Raw genomic sequence first — 20,797 nt, forward strand, 5'->3', positions numbered from 1 at the left:
CTGGTTCAGACCTTCCACTTGACTCAGAACTAGGGGCCATGATGAGTTTTGTCGAAATTCCGTGAGCAAGGCTGGTCTTCTCAACCCTCTCTGCCAGTTGCTAGAATGATACAAATATATGTCATCAGAGCCCAGACAACAGGCATTGGACATTCTAACAAGCATCACAGTCTGCACCTGGTTACAATTTGTTACCTCAATGACTGCCAGAACAGCCTCTTCAGGATGTTGAAATGAGGCCCCCAGGCTCATATGCTGAGTACTTGTCAGAGCCCCACATGCATGTTTGATACATTTAAGTGCCACATTTCAGTGTATCCATTCTTTCCTCTTCTTGTCTGATCAGTTGAATGTATGAATGAGAATGTGCAAGGATTTCAGTGTGTAGATCCATGGGAGTGTAGTAGTCTGCCACTGTATCAGAATAGCCAACTGTAGGAAACACGTACCAGGTAGCAAAGAGGTTTCTGTTTACCTTGGATGAACCTTTTGTATAGGTTGCTACCACAATAGTGGGTCCTCTGGCCACTTTCATAGGTTTGGGGGTGATTTCGGCTGGAGAGTGAATGCTCGTGGAGTGATCCGTGGGAGGTAACGAAAACAAGAATTGATCAGCCCAAGCTTTGAGACGAATTCCGTTCTTATCATCTCTGAACACGTAAAATCAGCTGACAGTGAGGAAATGTTTATTGTCGAAAACGTACATTTCCTCTCTCAGCGAAAACCCGCAAAAATTACCGTATTGCATTTGTTCACACTCCACTTCGCTTTTGTGCCTGAGGTAAAAGTCGTCCTCATGGCCCAAGTCTCTGTCCTCATTGTATCGCCTGTCTTTTTTATTGTTTTTTTCCCTTGCTTCACTACCTTCGAGCTGATTCTCTAGTAAAGATATGCGCTCATTTAATCCCCAGTAGCCCCTCTTTGTCTCCTGTTGACTTCACACTGCCCTAGTTGAAATCTTAACAGGGACTGCACTTCCTGTCTCATTTTCTGGTGTTGGCAAGGTTTGTTCTCTACCTGCAGATGCACTTATGTGACTTGTGTTCTCCGTAAGTTTTCCTAGGTTGTGCTTCATCTTGGAGATTTCCTCCTCGCAATTTAGTTTGAGTTGTAGGCAATGATTTTTGAGCGTAGAGATAGCCGCAATGTTGTTATCTATCCTAGCATTAGCGGACATATCATCCATCACCCTTGAGCTTTCCAGCAATGCTAACACTTCTTTGCGTTCACGTTGACACTGTTCCTTAAGAGCCTGGAAATCCCGCTCTATTCGGTTGCTGCATTGTTCGCTCACCTTTGCCAGGTATTCCTGAGTCGCCTCTATTGTGTGGAGACGCTGTTCAATGCATTCAAACCTTGGCCCAAGTTTTTTAACACTTACAGTGCTGATGTAGTTTGTAGTTGCCGTCACCTGTGGACTGGGTAAAATCAGTGTTTCTCTGTAATTTCTTACTACTGCACAGCTCACTGTTAATGGAATTCCAAAACATTTTTATGTTTATTGGACTTTTTACATTAAGTACTCAAATTTTGGGGTCAATAATTTAAAATTTGAAGACACCAATGAAATTTCAAGACAGTGATATTTATTACCGAAGGGGGAAAAAAAAAAAAAAAAAAAAGAGAGAGAGAGAGAGAGAAAGAGAAAGAAAGAGAATTACAGTACTGTTATATACAAGGAAACATGTTATTATCCTCTAAAATATGTACAAAACATTTGAAATACAGAAAAATAACAATAAGTGTAAGTTCAGTACACAATTTAGTGTTCATAGTGGACAACAGTGTGATAAACTTTGACGCAGGGGGAGATACACAACCTGACATTACATTCGGTGCACTCATATGAGGTGTCGAGGTGTCCTTTCTTCCAGCCTTCCCTGTTGAACATTTCTCCTTTTCGCTACAAGACACACACCTTCCTTGTCCTTTTTTCTTTCCTTCTGGAATGTTGACACAATTAGGGAAGTGTTTTTCTGAGAGTCGTGCTAATTTTGATGATCCACGTGGAAAGCTCTCTGTCGAATCCCCAGCAGACAACGTCAATCATGCACACATACTTCTTGAATAAACTGAGATGTGGCAAGTTTTTCCTTTTTGATTATTTTATGTAGTATGCAGGCATTTGTTACTGCCATTATTATGCACTGTACAGCTAGTTTCCTCCACCACTTCACAGTATTGTGATCCAGAGCCCCATACAATAGTCACTGGTCAAATAGGTCCGCTCCAGCTTTGCTTTTATTATAGTCAACAACTGCTGCAGGTTTCAGTTTCTCTGTTGCTCTTCTTGTTCTGATACTCTGCACTGTAGCCGTGTGCCTTGTGCTGATCATCCAGACATCTCTTTTTCTCTTTCCAGTGGAAGGTGAGTACATTCCCTTTGCGACGGACCTGTTCTCCTTTTTTAAGCTATGCATCTTTTAGTGGTTTTGGAAGTCCTTTCCTGTTTTTCATCACTATGCCAATAAGACCAGTATTATCATCAGCTAACTGAACACTTGTGTAGAAACAACCAACACACAGTGTGCCCTTTAACCAGAAGTTTATTGGCCAAACGCTTCCTCAAAATTCCAGATGTATCCTGTTGTGGATTCAGCCAAAATGTACAGTTTCAAACCATAATTGTTTGGTTTATTGGCCATATAAACCTTGAAGCCTACTCTCTTTCTGTAGGGACAAATTCCGTCATCAACTGTTACTGTTTTCTCTGGATAATAAGTATTTTGGAAATTCTCTCTCAATGGATTGAGAAGAGGTCTAATTTTATAAAGTGCATCAAAACCTGGTTCACCTTTCTTTTTTGACTTTTTTTATCATTGAGGTGAAATATAGATGAAACGTTTATAAATACAGAGGGGTCCAAAAAAAATGTATCCACTGTTTAAAAGTCCATAACTGGCAAACTAATTGATGGAGTTGTCTCATCTTTGGTAGTGTAATAGTTTGTAGCTCCGGCAATCGCCACACAAGTGTTGTATTGCATTTTGTTTTGTCAGTTGACAGTCACCAGATAGTCAGTGTTCTGTTCTTACTTGCACCTAGTTAATCGAGTAAACATGGCTGGCGCAAGCTCGAGTAAACATGGCTGGCGCAAGGCTTACATTCGATGAAAAGAGGTCAGTTTGGAAGTGGTATTTTAAGTACGTAAACATTAATGAGGTTCAACGGCAATGGCGAAATGAGTATCAAACAGAGCCATTGACACGTTTAATGATTCGTCGCATTCGAGACAAATTTGAAGCCAAAGGCTGAGTTAAAGAAGTACACAAACAACGATCTGGATGACCTGTAACAGTAACAAGTCCAGCTAACTCCCGTTGTGTGTTAAAACAATTTCACTCGCTCAGCACAGAAGTCTGAGAGACAGTGTGCCCATGAAACTGGAGTGAGTCGCTCAAGTGTTCGGCGAATTTTGAAGACAGCAAAGTGGAAGTGCTACATCTCACAATTGCTACATGCAATGAACAAGGACAACACAGATCGTAGAATGGAGTACTGCGAGTGGTTTGCTAACATGGTGCCCAACGATGAAGAGTTTGCAGAGATGATTGTGTGGTCTGATGAGGCACGGTTCAAACTCAATGGTACAGTAAATCACCACAATTGCATCTACTGGGCCACCGAAAATCTGAACGTCCATGTAGACAAAGCCGTGAATTTGCCAGGAGTAAATGTGTGGTGTGGGTTGTCTTACCGGGGCTTGATTGGACCATTCTTCTTTGACGGCACAGTTACAGGTGAGGTGTACCTTCAGAAGCTTCACACATCCATTTTACCTGCCATCCGAGACTTGTATGGAGACAGAAGAGTTTACTTTCAACAAGATGGTGCCCCAGCCCACTATCAAAATCATGTCAGGGCATATCTCAACGAAAATCTACCAGGAAGATGGATAGGCCGTAGAGGTGCTGTGGAGTATCCACCACATTCCACAGACCTAACTCCTCTGGACTTTTACCAGTGGGGAACACTACAGGATGTCATTTATTGTCAAAAGCCACGCACATTGGATGAACTTCGAGAATCCATCGTACATTCATGTGCAAATATCCAACTGAACACGTTGCAGTCAGTTGTTCGTGATGCAGTGCAGCGGCATCATTTGTGTATGTTAATGGTGACCATTTCAACACCTACAGTGATATTTTTATGTTGGACTTTAAGCTACACTTTCACCAAAATTGAGACAACTCCGTCAATTAGTTTGCAAGTTATGGACTTTTAAACAGTGGATACACTTTTTTGGACCCCTCTGTATGTCTCTTGACAAAACGCTGGGACAAAAATTACAGCTTACGACAGGATCAGTACTTCAGTGGCTCTTCATGTTTGGCCTCTCACTTACTACCACATGCAGCAAGGAATTTTTTCATATCTGCAATTGTTACAGTTTTCCACTGTTTTAATGTAGAATTAGGCAGAAGATTGTTGTCAGACCGCAGATTAGTAAGTTTTTGCCTGGCATAACAACTTGTCTGTTCTTTCACTGATTTTATGAGAGGTTTGTCGAAGAAATATAAGAATATATCTAAAGTATCACTTGATTCATCAATAGATACATTCTGTGCCAATCTATGAAGTCCTGTGTATACAGCTACGTCAGGAATTTCGTGACCATCTGTTCAGTCACCATCAAAGTAACTTCTACTTCTTTTTCTACTTCGAGTATTCATAGATGTAGAAGGCAAAACATGACCTGATTCATTTCCTCAAGTACATGTAGGAGCATAATTCATAATATAAAATTCTGGGAAGCTAACAAAAAAAACCATTTGCAGCGACTAAATCTGAAACACTTACCACTATTCTCAGATGACATATAATCTGAATCGTCATCAGGCAGCCCTATTTCACCACCTGAAAACTCATCAAGGACTTCATAAATCATTTGTTCCAAATGTTTATCCTGTTCACTGCACATATCAAAATGAAAATCAACATGAAAACAGTCAAAATGAACGAAACTGAGAAGATGCCAACTCCAGACAATGTCTACAAAGTAAGCTACAATGACAAAGTCTTTCATAAACACAAAGTATTCCACTGAGTACACTGCTGCCATCTAGCACTCGCTGTTGAAACTATGAAGCCTGCAGACCACTCAGACTTCATAGGACTCATAAATATATGTTTGACACCACAGAGAAACATTGTAACTGCCGAGATGTAAATTATGTCGGCTACACAATTGTTTCCTTCTGAAGACGTAATATTACATCGGCCGCATGCTACGTGTTAATGTTTGTTGTTACATCTCGTAATTTGCCTTGTACATTAGCCAGTTGCTTGGAATTCGCTGTCATGTGCGCTCCAAAGTCTTCTTTGATAGTGGAGATCCATGCCTCTAATCGGTTATAATTCGCAGTCATCTGTGCCCCCAAATTTTCAACCATGTGCGCATTGGTCACGATCATTAGCACGTCAAATCGTGCCATGTACTGTGCCCATTCAGGTAAACATGGCACATAGTTCGTTGCTATACTGTTGGCAGATCCAGCAAATATGTTGTCTGCACTCTGGGAACTCTGTGTGGCACATCACTGTGCACTTTGTGAGGGTATATTTCCAGTGGCATTACTGAAGTCTGGTGCACAGAATGAGTCGTTTGATTCGCTAACACTTTTGGGAAGCGGGAATATTGTTTAGTTCATTTGCGATGTTTTCCGGTTCCCTATGCGAAATTTCTCTGGAAGGCACGGTAGTTTCTGTTTCGTTGCATCTCGAGTTGCTCTTAGAGTGGCTATGCGTGTCTATTATTTGTAGCTGACTAACTTCGCACCAGTCACTTACTACAAGAATACTGCTTGGTATGCGAAAATTCTCATATGCTCCTAGCACCAAAATTACTGTACGTTACACGTAGACGAGAACGAGATTGCAACAGCCTAACACAAGTAACATCTTTCACATGCAAAACAATGACAAATTACTTGTACGTACTTAAAATACGTCCCTGGAAATTGATATTGTCACACGATCCTACTATCGGGCTATGAATTAACACACCAAAAATACACACACAAAATCAGAAATAAAACGAAAGAACAATGCCGTATAGATCACAAACGCTGTTTCCACGCTGATACTTGAAACAATGCAGAAATTGTTCAAGTGCTAAAGGGGTAAAATTTTGAATAGTTAGTGCATTGATACATCCTACGGAACCTGACTTTTTCGCAGAAAATTCCTAGGAAGAGCATACTCAGAGATCAGGGTCGCCATATGAAATGTATCTTTACTATTAAGGGGTATCTTTACAATTAATCTCAATATGGGGGTAAACTGTGGCCTCAATACAACTGTTGCGCAAATGCAATGTACATCACAGCTGGATGAAGCATGGAATGGAATTTTAGCAGTGAGAGCGTAAACAAAAATTCTGGCAAAAGAACATTTATTAGACCCGTAAATTTAATGATAGTGTATAGTGAATAAGATGATGGTTGCTGTTGCCTGCAAACTATTACGTCGCATATTAATTAACCCTAGAACTTTACTTCAGAGTCCGCTGCAAGGTCTATGATCTATGGAAGAGGGATGATCAAAGAATGGTTTAATCATGAACACTTACATTCACATGCACGTGAGACTAAGAAAAAAGAAATCAAAACCTCCACCACAGCACACATAGGTGTTCCCTTGATTTTAACATGCGGGATAAATGAATAAAATTTTTATTGAAGTGAATTGCTATAAAAATGACGCATTATAAAGATTCACAATTAATTCAGATGCTCTACAGCGTAAGATCATTGTGGCCTTGGCACTGTAAACTTTCTCATTAGATCACGACCACGTGGTCCACACAAACAAAAGGGTGCACAAAGAAAGTTATCAAGTGAGACGAATTGCACAAAATTCAGTCACAATATACCTGCTCTCGCAAAAGGGATACTAAACAAAATGAACTGAATCACAGTAAACTCAACACGGCTCCATGTGTTTGATTAACAGTTCAACCGAACAATAGCCTACACCATCCATGGATTTTAACGCTTTTAACACCCTTGAATTAGCAACTAAAATTTGTCACACACGATAATAAACTATGAATGATGAAAGGAATCATTTACTTTGACTAGCTTTGAAAAACTTACATAAAATACAACATTAACTTCTCCTCGAAAAGACATACTTACCGCCAGAAGGTCTCACCTGTCTCGTGCCCCACGGAACACTCCACAAGCATTTGCTCTCCAACCAAAACTGACCCTGAACCTATGGAAGTGGCCAGAGGAACCACTATTGTGGTGCCAAACTATACAAAAGGTTGATGCAAGGCAAACAGAAACCTCTTTGCTACCTGGTATGTATTTCCTACAGTTGACTATTCTGATACAGTGGCAGACTACTACACTCCAATGGATCTACACACTGAACTCCTTGCACACTCTCATTCATACATTCAACTGATCAGACAAGAAGAGGAAAGAATAGATACATTGAAATATGGCACTTAAATGTATCAAACATGCACATGGGGCTCCGACAAGTACCAATAACCTAATGAAGTGTTAAAATTAAATATTGATAATGTACTGTGGCCACCACAAACACACTTAGCTGCTCAGTCTTTTCCCTTTTCTTCTTTACATCTAGGGTAATAGACCATTTTCACCAACAATTGAGGTACCTGAGGCAAACAAATGAAGCTGTGTGGTATGGCACAATCATGAAGAGCCTCATGCAGAGACCTTTCACATTCTTAAATTCTTTCATACAGCAATAAACTTATTGTGATTTGGCTGAACATATGTATCATTACTTTGCTGATGTATTCTATTGCTTTATCCCTTGAACTGTCCACGTCAATCTTCTGAGCTACTATACTTCTAGGGAGTGATTATTAAATATGCTGGTTACCTGACTTACCTCTTATTTGTCTGGTCTCTTTAATAAGAAAGTCCCAACATTCCTTATTGGGTTTTAGTTTTAACAATTACCCAAACAGATTTAATTTCATTATCTGAATGATTAATTTCAAACCTTATACAGAGGTTTTTGATTTTATAAATCACTGTCCTTAAGACAGTACAGTATTCCTTGTAACATGAAATCAGACCAACTTCCTTGTATGGCCTAAAAAAATTACTAAAATTTCATTTTATAAGCCAAAGATTTTTCATGCCTTTATTTAATGCCATACTTTATTGTTTTTTGTGTAAGCACCTGTTAAAGACTGAGATCAATCCACTTATAAATACAGTTGGAATTGATATGTATCCTGCCATGAAGTGACTAGCATTATAAAAACCTTTACAAAAACCTTAAATCTGTTGGCGGACATGAAATTTTGACAAAAATAATAAAAGTAGGATGTCATAATATCCCCCCAACTCTGCCACATAATAAATCTATCATCTAATGAAGGCTGCTTTCCTTACAGGCTGAAATATGCAAAAGTTCAACCTATCCAAAAAAACGGCAGACACGGTGAGATAAAAAAAATTTTGTCTTTGAGTCAATAGTGGGAAATCAATAAGAAAAGTACAGCAAGAAGTATTATTCTTAATAATCAATTTGCATTCAAGAAGAGGTGAAGCATTGTGCACATTATTCATCAACAATCACTAAAATAAGCAAATGCCTTGATAAAAAGTAGTGCATACCTGATACCTTTTGTGACCTCACTAAACCATTTGATACAGTAAGCCATAAGCTGCTACTTCACAAAATGGCTCCTTATGGCACCCATGGAAAAATCTTTGAGCTTAAATCATACTGTCTCAAAAATGGAAAACAGTGGGTGAGAAAGCCTGTTCTAGTTGGAAGAAAATACATGCAGGCATACTCCAGCAGTCCATACTAGGCCCATTACTGTTCCTGTATTAAATAAATGACGTCATTTGAGGTAACTTCAGAAACAGTTCTGTATGGAGATGACACAAAAGTAGTCGTTCGCTGTACGATCAAGAACTTGAAAATTGGATAAATAATGATGCTTTGAAACTGAAAAAATTAAATGATCGTATGGCATTGTTGGCTGGGATGTCCCAGTCGGTTTCGGCCGCCAAGTGCAAGTCTTATTTCAGTCGACGCCACATTGGGCAACTTGTGGCCAATGATGAGGATGAAATGATGATGATGACAACAACACAACACCCAATCCCTGAGCAGAGAAAATCTCCGACATGGCCGGGAATTGATACCGGGCCCAGAGCATGGGAGGCAAGCATGTTACCACCCAGTTAAGCAGGCGGACTTTGAAACTGAACCTTACACAAACACAAATTGTACACTTCAGGTCTAGACATACTGCTGAATACATATTATAGTTAAATTATGAGGGCAGAGACTATTAAATTTCTTGGAGTTACTATTACTATAAACAAACTTCTCATGTACTGATAATGTGGGCTACTCAGTGAAGTGATTAAACAGTTTTGTTTATGCAACTAGCATTTTAAATAAAGTAACTGACTTAGCTGTTAAGAAAATTGTTTATCATCCGAATGTAGCTATATTGGTAACAAATGATAGGCAATCAAGCAAACCTTTATTCGTAAGACCAGACATAATGACAGTTCATCCTATGTTTATGTACCAAATACTCTTCTTAGAACTTTTTTTTTTTTTTTAAAAAAAAGAAAAGGCCCCATATTTTTCGAAAAGGAAATTGTCTTACACATACTTATGAAATGAAGTACAGATGAAAATACCCTGTGCAGCATGGCTTTGAAGCTTAGCAATAAAATACGGTCCAAGTTTAAGTACTAGAAGCTAGAAAGCACAAAGCAAACATTGAAAAATGTTAAAAAAATGTAAATGTTATCACAGCTTGGAAGATTTTATAAATGAGTAAGGCAAGTAGCAGATATGATATTTTTCTCTTTTTCTTTTTACATTACAATCTGTGTGTCTGTGTGTGTGTTCTCTTTTAATGGAGTTGCGTTCTTTTTATATATGCCCAAATTTATAAACTGTAGAAACAAACACTATAAATACTTAAAAGAAATTGTTATAATAATGTGGAATAATTTAAGAACAAGGAAGTGTGTGTGTGTGTGTGTGTGTGTGTGTGAGTGTGTGTGTTATTTTTATAAATAACTTTGTAGGCATACATCTGTATTCATTGACAAGTTATCAATATTTCAATCAAATGACTGTATAAGACATGTTATATGACAAAGATTCTATACTATTCCCTTCAACATTCTAGATGATATCAACAGATAAGAAGTCAATTAAATTCGGTTTTAGTCCTATTATGATTACAGTAAGTTTATTCAAAGAAGCTTCTGTTTGTGTGACACTTCATTTATTTGAACCTCTTAATAATTACAAATGGGAAAGATTTTACTTACTACTGCGAATACAGTCCCATAGCAAAGCCAAATACGTGGCTATTTAGATCATATGTTCTATGGAAAAGTGGGAGTCTAAATCATATTTCCACTTACAAACTGAACTGTTTTCAGTTGCACTACAGAGAAGGTTAGTGATTCCTAAAATCGAAACACATGGAATTATAAAATACACTGAGCTTGTGTTTGAGTTTATGTAATTTGAAAACTGTCAGGAAGTGCGGTAGCTACCCATTTCTTACTAAGACAACTATTTTTGGAGAATGAAAACACTCCTAATCTTCACTCATTTTCATCATTTCCTCTACAGTACATCACATAAAATTTGTGTACCTCTTATGTGAACTCATACCTTAAAAAGAGTCATTTGTAATCACTTACATACACACAGAATGAAGTTGGAAAGATTTTGGTGGAATGAAGTGTTGCCCACATGAACACTGTTTTATTCATGTCATACAATGGAAATCTAATACGAACTTTTTCTGGACAATGTTTTTTGCAGGGCATTCACCTATAAGTAAAGATAATGTAATTTACAGTATGTTGGCTACAATATTTTTTGTGAAGCCTAGATATCAGATTATGATGCCTTGATGATGACTCAAACTCGAGCTATCTGTGTATGAGTCACAACTTGTGAGTGTCTCTATATTTCTTTTAATAATTTCTTGTACACTTATCTGCCTTTTGCACTTTGGATTTATTAATTTTTTGAATCCCCTCTGTTAATGAAATCTCCTTGTTTACTTTCATTTTACATGGTGCTGTTGTTTTCCCCTTGTTGACTTTCCCACACAAACTCTTTTGGAATAGCCAGTTCTGCATTATAGTTCTACTCTTGCAATGAGTCTTCTTGATATTCTGTTTGCAAAAGAAATACATTGCACTGATTACAGGTATTATTAAAGCAGGTCTGGAATCATTTATAATTTACAAAAATGAGGTAGATTATCATAATTAAATAAGTAATCAGATGTAGTTCTTTAAAAGGGCTGGCTTTTGTTAGTTTACAACTAATACATTGTTTTCTTTTTCATTAAAAACTTTGTTCTGTACTTGCACCACAGGGCATGGCAGAGTTGCAGTTTTCTCCAGATCAACAACATTTACTCAGTTCATAGGTACAATATAAAACATAACATACATCACATTAACAAATTTAAAGTTTTTGTATGACTTTTTTTAAAAAAATAATTACCTCTTTTGCTTACAAATTAATAGAAAATCTTTGTATGTACCCGAGATTTAAATTATTCACTACATACAACCTTCGTTACAATACAACCACACAGTTTTCTGTGCAATATTCACACAAACCTGGTACTTAAATTGGCTTGTGTTATACGTAAGCACTCGAGAAATAATGCCATCCAAAGAGCCTTATACTACTGCTATCCTTTCTTTCCATCTACAGTACTTTTTCCTTTGTATAGTCAAGTCAAAAGGAGGAAGCAAGGTTTAACATCTGGACAACAAAAGTCAAAACTGCGGTATCTTCAAACAAATTGTTAGCTTGTACATAATTTGGATCATTATATTACTCATTACTCACAAATGCAATGAATTACTTACATTTTGAAACATAATGAATTCCTACAACACTAGTCTACATCAGTCTTATTTCCATTTACTGATTTTACAGTAACTGAAGTAAAATGATAATCCAGTATATTGAAACTTTGTTATAATAGTAGTAGTAGTAGTAGTAGTAGTAGTAGTACTAATAATAATAATAATAGAGATTTAATTAAATATGAAATAGGTTGAGACTTTGCAGCAGTGATGTGTGTGTGTGTGTGTGTGTGTGTGTGTGTGTGAGAGAGAGAGAGAGAGAGAGAGAGAGAGAGAGAGAGAGTGCGGGGAGGGTGGAGTTTGGGCTTGGGCTTAGAGGTGGGTGTAAGAAAATATAAATGAGATTTATGTGAACTGGTTTGGGGAAATTTATAACAACACATGGGCTTATTTTACTATTAAAATTTTCATAATGTAATGCGTTACAGGAGTCCCTCCAATTGTGCCATAATGGATACTACCTTTGTCCTGGCAATTTCTGGCAAGCTATCTTCATCAAGCATATTAACTATTAAAGCTGTATCGGCCTCAATCCTGTCAAGAGCTTCAGAGACATTCTGGGAACACTGATCAATTTTTGGTTTCTTGGCTTTTTGCTCAGCTTTTTCCTCTGTTACATCCTCAAAAAGTTCAGTTTTTTTGCACTTGTGGCAAAATTGCACATTTTTCTGGCTATTTAAATACTCATTTATATCTTTTGCATTTAATTTATTGAATTTCGCCAATTGTTTTTTAAGGAACATTGCTACGTGACTCTGTAGTACATTACTTCGGCTTACAGAATTTATCACTATTTGTTCATGCTTTGTAACATACGCAAAGTAAGCAAAAACATCTAGTGATGCCTGACGAACTATTGAGCTTTCATCTTGCATCAAAGTGCCAAATAAAACTCCAATATCAAAGCAGACCTTTGGTTGATTAACATCACAGTCAAGAGTTTTTGATGCCAATGCTCGGAGTACAGGTAATATTTGCAATTTCATAGCTGATGAACCTTTCTCAGCTATTTCCTTCAAACCATTGAGAATCTGTAAAAAAAAAAAAAAAAAAAATTGAAGATCATGAATACAATTAGTGCTGCTGAAGTTTTCACATAGCATTATTTACAAAATGTCTCATTTTACAAAGTTCACGGTATATTTTTTTACAACAAGTTTTGGGTTTATAATTCATCAGAAAAAAGGAGAGCATATGAAGATCAAGAAACTCAGATGGAACCACATGAAAACAGTGGTACTTCAACTGGCTTATGCTACAAAATGAAAACTAACAGTCTTGCTGATGGAACCCAAATGTCCTAAGAAAATTCCATTTCTTTACAAAGCAAAATGATATTAATTGAATAACAAAAATATTAAAGAAATTTAATAGTGTGTGTGTGTGTGTGTGTGTGTGTGTGTGTGTGTGTGTGTGCCCGTCCATCTGTCCATCCTCTAATTCAGGGATGGATTGATTCAGAAAGCTAGCAAGTTTTCTCCCTCTTTTGCTGTTCCTGACGAGGACTCGACCCTTTTGCTATTTGGTGGTGGCCTCCTTCATTCCTAAAACTGTTAATATAAATTTGTGTTGAGAAGTCCTTTTTAAAGGTATCTGTTGTGAACGTAGCCTTGTAAGGACTGAAATGTGAATGGCAGTTCAGACAAGAAGGGAATAGAAGTTTTTGAAATGTGCTACAGAAGAATGTTGAAATTTTGATGGGTAGATTGTATATCTAATGGAGAGATACTGAACTGAAATAGGGAAAAACGAAATTTGTGACACAACTTGATTAAAAGAAAGGATCAATTGTTTGGACACTTCTCGAAGCACCAGAGAATTTTCAATTTAGTAATAGAGGGAAGTGTGAACAAGTCAAGTCTGTGGCACCAAACATGTGAATAGCCTTCTTGCCTGACTGCAGATAGTACAGCCCTTCACTTACTGCGGCACTAGGAGGAGGAGGAGGAGGAGGAGGAGGAGGAGGAGGGTGCTAGTTCATTGCCTTGCCAACTTTTACCCCAGGAAAGATCACCAGTATTCAATTTTATAGAAGGCTGAGTGGATCTGGGGCTGCCCCGGAGGGACTGGAACAAGGACAAATCTTTTATTTTTACCTAGAATCTCCAGGGCTGCAGTCTGCTCAACCTGTTAGACCATCACAACAATAATGGAGGCAAGCGTGAGAGGTACAAGATGTAGTGGAAGAGGAATAATCAAATACAGTATGCATGTTCAAATGCATATAGGTTGCAGCAGTTATACAGAGATAAACAGATTTCCACAGGTTAAACCGCATGGAAAGACTAAAAACAACAGCAGCTGCAGCAAGAAATAATTTATGAAAAATATCTTGTTGCCATAGAGAGATTAATCTGTGTTTGGCAGTTTGCAAACCATGCCTCTTGCCTCTAAAGATCCCAGAATATACATCCAAAGGTGTAATCTCCAAAAATCAGTTGTTAATGTGAAAGATGAAAAGTACATTATAATTTAGACTATATGTTAAACTGTGCATCCCACTTTTAACTGCGTGGATGAACTGGCTTTCAATCTGTAGGAAGGAAAGAACACATACAAAGGGGGAACAACAACTAAGGGTCAGTAATGTCTACATAAACCTTCAACCAGTTCTTCTGTGTGAAGTCATCTACATGTTTTTACAGTGACCCTTGAATCCAAAATTTATGTCTCCAGTCTTTCGATGTCAAGAGGGAAGATAGTAGTGTACAATTCGTCATCACCTGGGTATATACCAATTTCTGAAGATAAATTGGAAACCCTTCAAGTGTTTCATTCTATGACATATGACACTGTAAATTGTGACCTGTCAGTTGGGGAGCTGTACTCTGCTCCACTCTCAGTGCTAGAGAGATAGAGATAGATAGATAGATAGAGAGAGAGAGAGAGAGAGAGAGAGAGAGAGAGAGGCAACCTACATACAGTCATTATTTTTCACCCTTACCCTTTTCCATCATAAGCCATCACCAATTATGCAAGCCACCAGGGTTAACTTGAAAGACTGCACCAGTGGGTGAACCACGCCACAATTAAAAAAAAAAAAAAAAAAAAAAAAAAAAAAAAAATTACCAATAGTCAATTTATGTCTGTATTGCTTATACTTATTTGGAAAATAAAAGCAATCTGATTGAAAGAGCCATACATTCAGCATATTGTTGTCACTTGCCTACCTCATTATATTTTCTGGTAGTCAAGGCACAGCATTAAAAGTCTGTAAATTCAGTACATTCGAAAGATATGTTTTAGGATCCAACAATAACTTTACTAGGGACATTTTCAATAACAAAACATGTGAAGGAAGAATGAATTTTCGTGGAAAACTGCAAGTCTCTGATGTTTCTCCAGTGAGTAGATTCAGTCCTGCAAAGTGGTTATACAAATTATTCAAAACATCCACCTGCAGCTGACAAAACCTCTATACTGAGGAAAACAATCTTCAAAAATTTTAGGTCTGCGAACAGGTGGATAGCAACCAAATTCTAAATTCATATTGAAATCTTTATCATAATTGCCAGTAGTGTCCATGTATTTATTTTAGTAAAGATATCAATAATATCTAGCGAGATTATCACACATTCCAAATGTGAATTAATCTGGGTGAAGTCAAGCATCAAAGGTCTGTCAAAAATGGTAGTACAATGCTTTTATAGACCGTCTGAGTCAGGAGCTGTAGCGGTAGAGAGCTTCAGAGAGAACTTACATTATATTGCTAGTAATTTTACTGATTGTTCCATTGTAATAAGGGGCTACTTCAACTTGCCAAATATAGATTGGGAGAGTTACTCTTTCGAAAGTGGTATCAGAGACAGGGATTCCTGTGACATTATTCTGAATGTCTTGTCTGAAAATTACTTCGAATAATTAGAAAGTAACTTCTTGGATCTCCTACTAACAAACAAACACGAACTTATCGAATCAGTTAACATAGAGTAAGGTGTCTGTGATTATAGGACTGTGATAACAACTACCAGGTGTACCAGTATGAAATGAGCGTTTTTTTGTGAAGATGAAACACAAATTCTGAATTAAAAAGTAAAAACAATTTATTCAAAGTACTGACCATTGCTTTCTATACATTTTGAACACCTTTCTGGCAATTTGTGGACACCACACCAATAGAAGTGTTCATCATTTGAAGCAAACCAATCATACACCCAATTTTTGACTTCTTTGTAGGGATCGAAGTGTTCCTCAGCCAATGCGTGTCCCATTGATGAAAACAAATGGTAGTCAGAAGGCGCCAAGTCTGCTGAATACGGCGGGTGGGGTAGCAGCTCCCAGCCAAGTTTTTTGATTATATCCTGAATCAGTTTTGCTTTGTGTGCAGGTGCATTGGCATGTAAAAAAATTACTTTGCCATGTCTTCTGGCCCATTCTGGTCTTTTTTCGATCAATGCATAGATCAAATTCTTCTTGCTGAATCGATCTGGTTTTGCAGTCGATGTTGATGGTTGTCCCAGATTAACCCATGATTTTTCCCGTTTAGGATTCTTAAAATAAATCCATTTTTCATCACCAGTAACAATTCAATGCAAAACTGATTTTTCTTCATGTCTTTGAAGCAAAATTTGACAAATGGTTTTTTGGTTTTCCATCTGTCTTTCATTCAATTCATGTGGCACCCATTTTCCACACTTTTTGGATCTTTCCCATAGCTTTCAAACGGTCAGAAATTGTTTGTTGTGCAACATTTAGCATTGCTGCCAGTTGCTTCTGACTCAAAGTATCATCTTCACCCAATATTGCTTCCAATTTGGTATCTTCAAACTTGGTGGTCTTCCACGTTCTCCATTTCTTACATCAAAATCATTATTTCTGAACCGTTGAAACCATCTTTTGCATGTTGCTTCTGATGGAGCATGACCACTATATGCCGCGACAAGCATTCGACTTCCGGAAATCATTACTTTCTGGTATAAAATTCAACATTGTTAACACGATGAAAACATATGATGTTGTTTGTTCCATGACTTGATGTATACTAAATATCTTTGACAGATGTACCAACCAAACAAAAAAATAAATTAATTAAGGCTCGTTCACAACAAATGTTCCCTATTGACACATTTGTATCTTAACGCTCATTTCATACTGGTACACCTGGTATTACTACTGGTTTTACAAAGAATGATAAGAACAATAGCAATTTTTTTTTTTTTTAAGCAAGAGTGACAAGATACAGATTGCAGAGTATCTGAGCAGTCAGCATCGCATATTCAGCGATGAGGACAAAGATATGGAGCACAAATGGAAAACATTCAAAAGCTTCATTAGACAAGCATGTTCTGAGCAAGGTCTAAAGGGATGGGAAAGACCCACAGTGGTTTAATAGCAGTGTTAGGAAACTGCTATGTAAACAAAGACAGCTTCAACACAGATCCAATAGAAGTCATACCTAGCTGGTAAACAAAACTGAATGAAGTGAAAATGAGCACAAGAAAAGCAACAAGTGATGTGTTCAATGATTTTGAAAGTAAAATTATGTCAACCAATCTGAATAAAAACCTTAAGAGGTTTTAGTCTTACACAAATCAGCAAGCAGTTCAAAATCCTCAAAGACCATACTGGCACTGAAATGGAAGATAACGGAGAGAAGGCCAAAATACTGAATTTGGTCTTTTGAAATTGTTTCAACATGGAAGATCATAAAACACAGTTCATCATTTCAATCACTGTACGAAAGTCGAAATGGTAGATACTGACATAACTGATTGAGGGACAGAAAAACAACTACAACTGCTTAGTAGTGGAAAGGCATCAGGATCAGATGAGATACCTGTAAGATTCTACAAAGATTCTGAGAAAGAATTTGCCCCCCTTTTAGTAGCAGTTTATCGCGGATCGCTAAAGCAAAAAAGGGTATCTAGTGACTGGAAAATAGTGCAGGGCATCTCCATTTTCAAGAATGATTGTACGACAGATGCACATAATTATAGGCCTAAATTGCTGATGTCAATCTGTTACTAGAATTATGGAACATGTTTTATGGTCAAGAATTATGATGTATTTGGATAACAAAAATCTGCTGTATAAAAATCAATGTGGATTCTGCAAACGGAGATGTTGCAAAATTCAGCTCACTCTGTTCCTCCATGACATCCATACAGCTGTAAGCAATGATGCTCAGGTTGGTGTCACTCACCTTGACTTCAGGACGGTATCTTATACCACCCCCTCTGCCTTTTAGTGGGAGGGGGTGGGGGAAGAAAATGAGTTTACTGAGTATTGGACGAGATTTGCAATTGGATTCAAGACTTCCTTGCAAACAGAACTCAACATGTCGCTCATAATGGAGCAAAATATACGGATATAAAGGTAATTTTTGGAGTACCCCAAGAAGTGTGATAGGACAGCTACTGTTTACAATGTATATAAATGATCTATTAGAAAGTGTCAGAAGCTCTTTAAGACTGTTCACAGACAGTGTGGTTGTCTATAAGAAAGTAACACCACCAGAAGACAGTATTGATTTGCAGAATGACCTTCAGAGGATTGATGAACGATGCAGGCAATGGCAGTTGATGCTAATGCAAATAAAAGTAACATATTGCTTGTACATAGGAAAAGAAATCTACTACTGTACAACTACTCTATTGATGACAAATTGCTGGAAACAGTACATACCATAAAATATCAAGAAGTAACTATCCAGAGTGACCTTAAGTGGAATGACCACATAAAACAAACAGTAGAAAAAGTAGATGCCAGACTGAGATTCATCCTTGAAGGAAGTGGCTTACAAGGCACTTTTTCAACTGACTATTGAGTATTGGTCATAAATATGGGATCTTTATCAGATGGGACTGAAAGAGGATATAGAGAATATCCAATGAAAAGCAGCGTATTTCATCATGGGATAGTTTAGTTGGTGCAAGAGCATTACAGAGATACAAAAAAAACCTCCAGTGGTACACATTATAGGAGAGGTGTTGTGCATTATAGGGACATTTACTACTAAAATTTCGAGAGAGCACTTTCCAGGAAGAACTGGACAACACATTACTTTCTCCCAGACACATCTCATGAGATGACAACAAAAAATTAGATAAATTAGAGCTAATACAGAGGCATACCAATAATCATTCCTCCAATGCACCACTCACAAGTGGAACAGGGAAGAAGGAATCAGTTAGTGGTACCAGAAGTACAAACTGCCCCATGCTTGCAGAGCATGATGTAGATTACTCAAAATCATAAGTTACATATTCAGATCTTATTTCATCATAATTAATTGTTCAAGATATAGTGTCTCAATCACTAACAATAATGTTGTTGTTGTTGTGGTCTTCAGTCCTGAGACTGGTTTGATGCAGCTCTCCATGCTACTCTATCCTCTGCAAGCTTCTTCATCTCCCAGTACCTACTGCAGCCTACATCCTTCTGAATCTGCTTAGTGTATTCATCTCTTGGCCTCCCTCTATGATTTTTACTCTCCATGCTGCCCTCCAATACTAAATTGGTGAACCTTCGATGTCTCAGAACATGTCCTACCAACCGATCCCTTCTTCTAGTTAAGTTGTGCCACAAGCTCCTCTTCTCCCCAATTCTATTCAATACCTCCTCATTAGTTATGTGATCTACCCATCTAATCTTCAGCATTCTTCTGTAGCACCACATTTCGAAAGCTTCTATTCTCTTCTTGTCTAAACTATTTATCGTCCACGTTTCACTTCCATACATTGCTACACTCCATACAAATACTTCCAGAAACGACTTCCTGTCATTTAAATCTATACTAGATGTTAACAAATTTTTCTTCTTCAGAAACGCTTTCCTTGCCATTGCCAGTCTACACTTTATATTCTCTCTACTTCGACCATCATCATCAGTTATTTTGCTCCCCAAGTAGCAAAACTCCTTTACTACTTTAACTGTCTCATTTCCTAATCTAATTCCCTCAGCATCACCCGACTTAATTAGACTACATTCCATTATCCTCGTTTTGCTTTTGTTGATGTTCATCTTATAATCTCCTTTTAAGACACTGTCCATTCTGTTCAACTACTCTTCCAAGTCCTTTGCTGTCTCTGGCAGCATTACAATGTCACCGGCGAACCTCAAAGTTTTTATTTCTTCTCTATGGATTTTAATTCCTACTCCAAATTTTTCTTTTGTTTCCTTTACTGGTTGCTCAATATACAGATTGAATAACATCGGGGAGAGGCTAAAATACTGAGTTAAATTACTTGAAAACAATTTGCATAAAGAAATTTTTGTAATTTAAAGTAGTTCACAAATGCTACAATTTGCAATGAGAGAAGTGGTTCTGATTGAAGTGATGTACCTATCTGAAGGCCCTCAACGCCCTCTTCTCAGTGAACATATTACTTTTTCCCAAAAGCTTCTTACTTAAGAAATTATTCACAATCTAAGTTTTCATGTTCCAGAACATTTGATTCTTAATTAATGGACATTTCCAAAAATTCAATATGATAGTTTTGTAGCCACAAGTTTTCTTATTGAAAAAATGTCCAGTTTCATTTTTAAAAAATCTGTTAGTTGACGAACCATTCAATCTAGAAAATTTCATATTTTAGGAATTTTTGTGCAATTTATGAACCCGCATAGGAGTATACATATAGTTTTTATGGACTGTAAGTCACACTTTTTTCTTTGAAATATTGCATCCAAAATTCAGGCGCGTCTTATACTTAAAATTAATATAAGAATTTCCAGTGTTTGATTTAAAATTCCCATCAGTCTTAAAAATGGCTGTATATTCGGTTCTGTGGGAAACTTGTCTCTGTCTGGCAACACTGGATTCTACTGGCAGTGCACCGATATGAGAAACACGAGTTGCGCTGATTCACAAGCTTGCTAACACTGTCTGCTCCCAGCCTGCCACCACACACCCAGCACACTGTCCAGCCTATCATGCATCACTGCAATCTACAGTGTCAGTGAACTTGAAATGA

The 20,797-nt window shown here is 37.5% G+C and overlaps 1 protein-coding gene across 2 annotated transcripts in view; it reads right to left on the reverse strand.

Annotated features, from left to right (window-relative positions):
• Positions 1-11,286: 11,286 nt before the first annotated feature.
• LOC126260176 (uncharacterized protein C1orf112-like) overlaps positions 11,287-20,797 on the reverse strand; it is a 153,305-nt gene continuing 143,794 nt past the window's right edge. For both annotated transcript variants that reach the window (XM_049957438.1, XM_049957437.1), the window contains one exon: positions 11,287-12,913. In XM_049957438.1, the coding sequence (XP_049813395.1) occupies positions 12,305-12,913 (609 nt within the window). In that variant the 3' untranslated portion in view covers positions 11,287-12,304. The remainder of the gene's footprint in view (positions 12,914-20,797) is intronic.

The sequence above is a fragment of the Schistocerca nitens genome, chromosome 5 (assembly GCF_023898315.1).
Source record: "Schistocerca nitens isolate TAMUIC-IGC-003100 chromosome 5, iqSchNite1.1, whole genome shotgun sequence".
NCBI lineage: Eukaryota > Metazoa > Arthropoda > Insecta > Orthoptera > Acrididae > Schistocerca > Schistocerca nitens.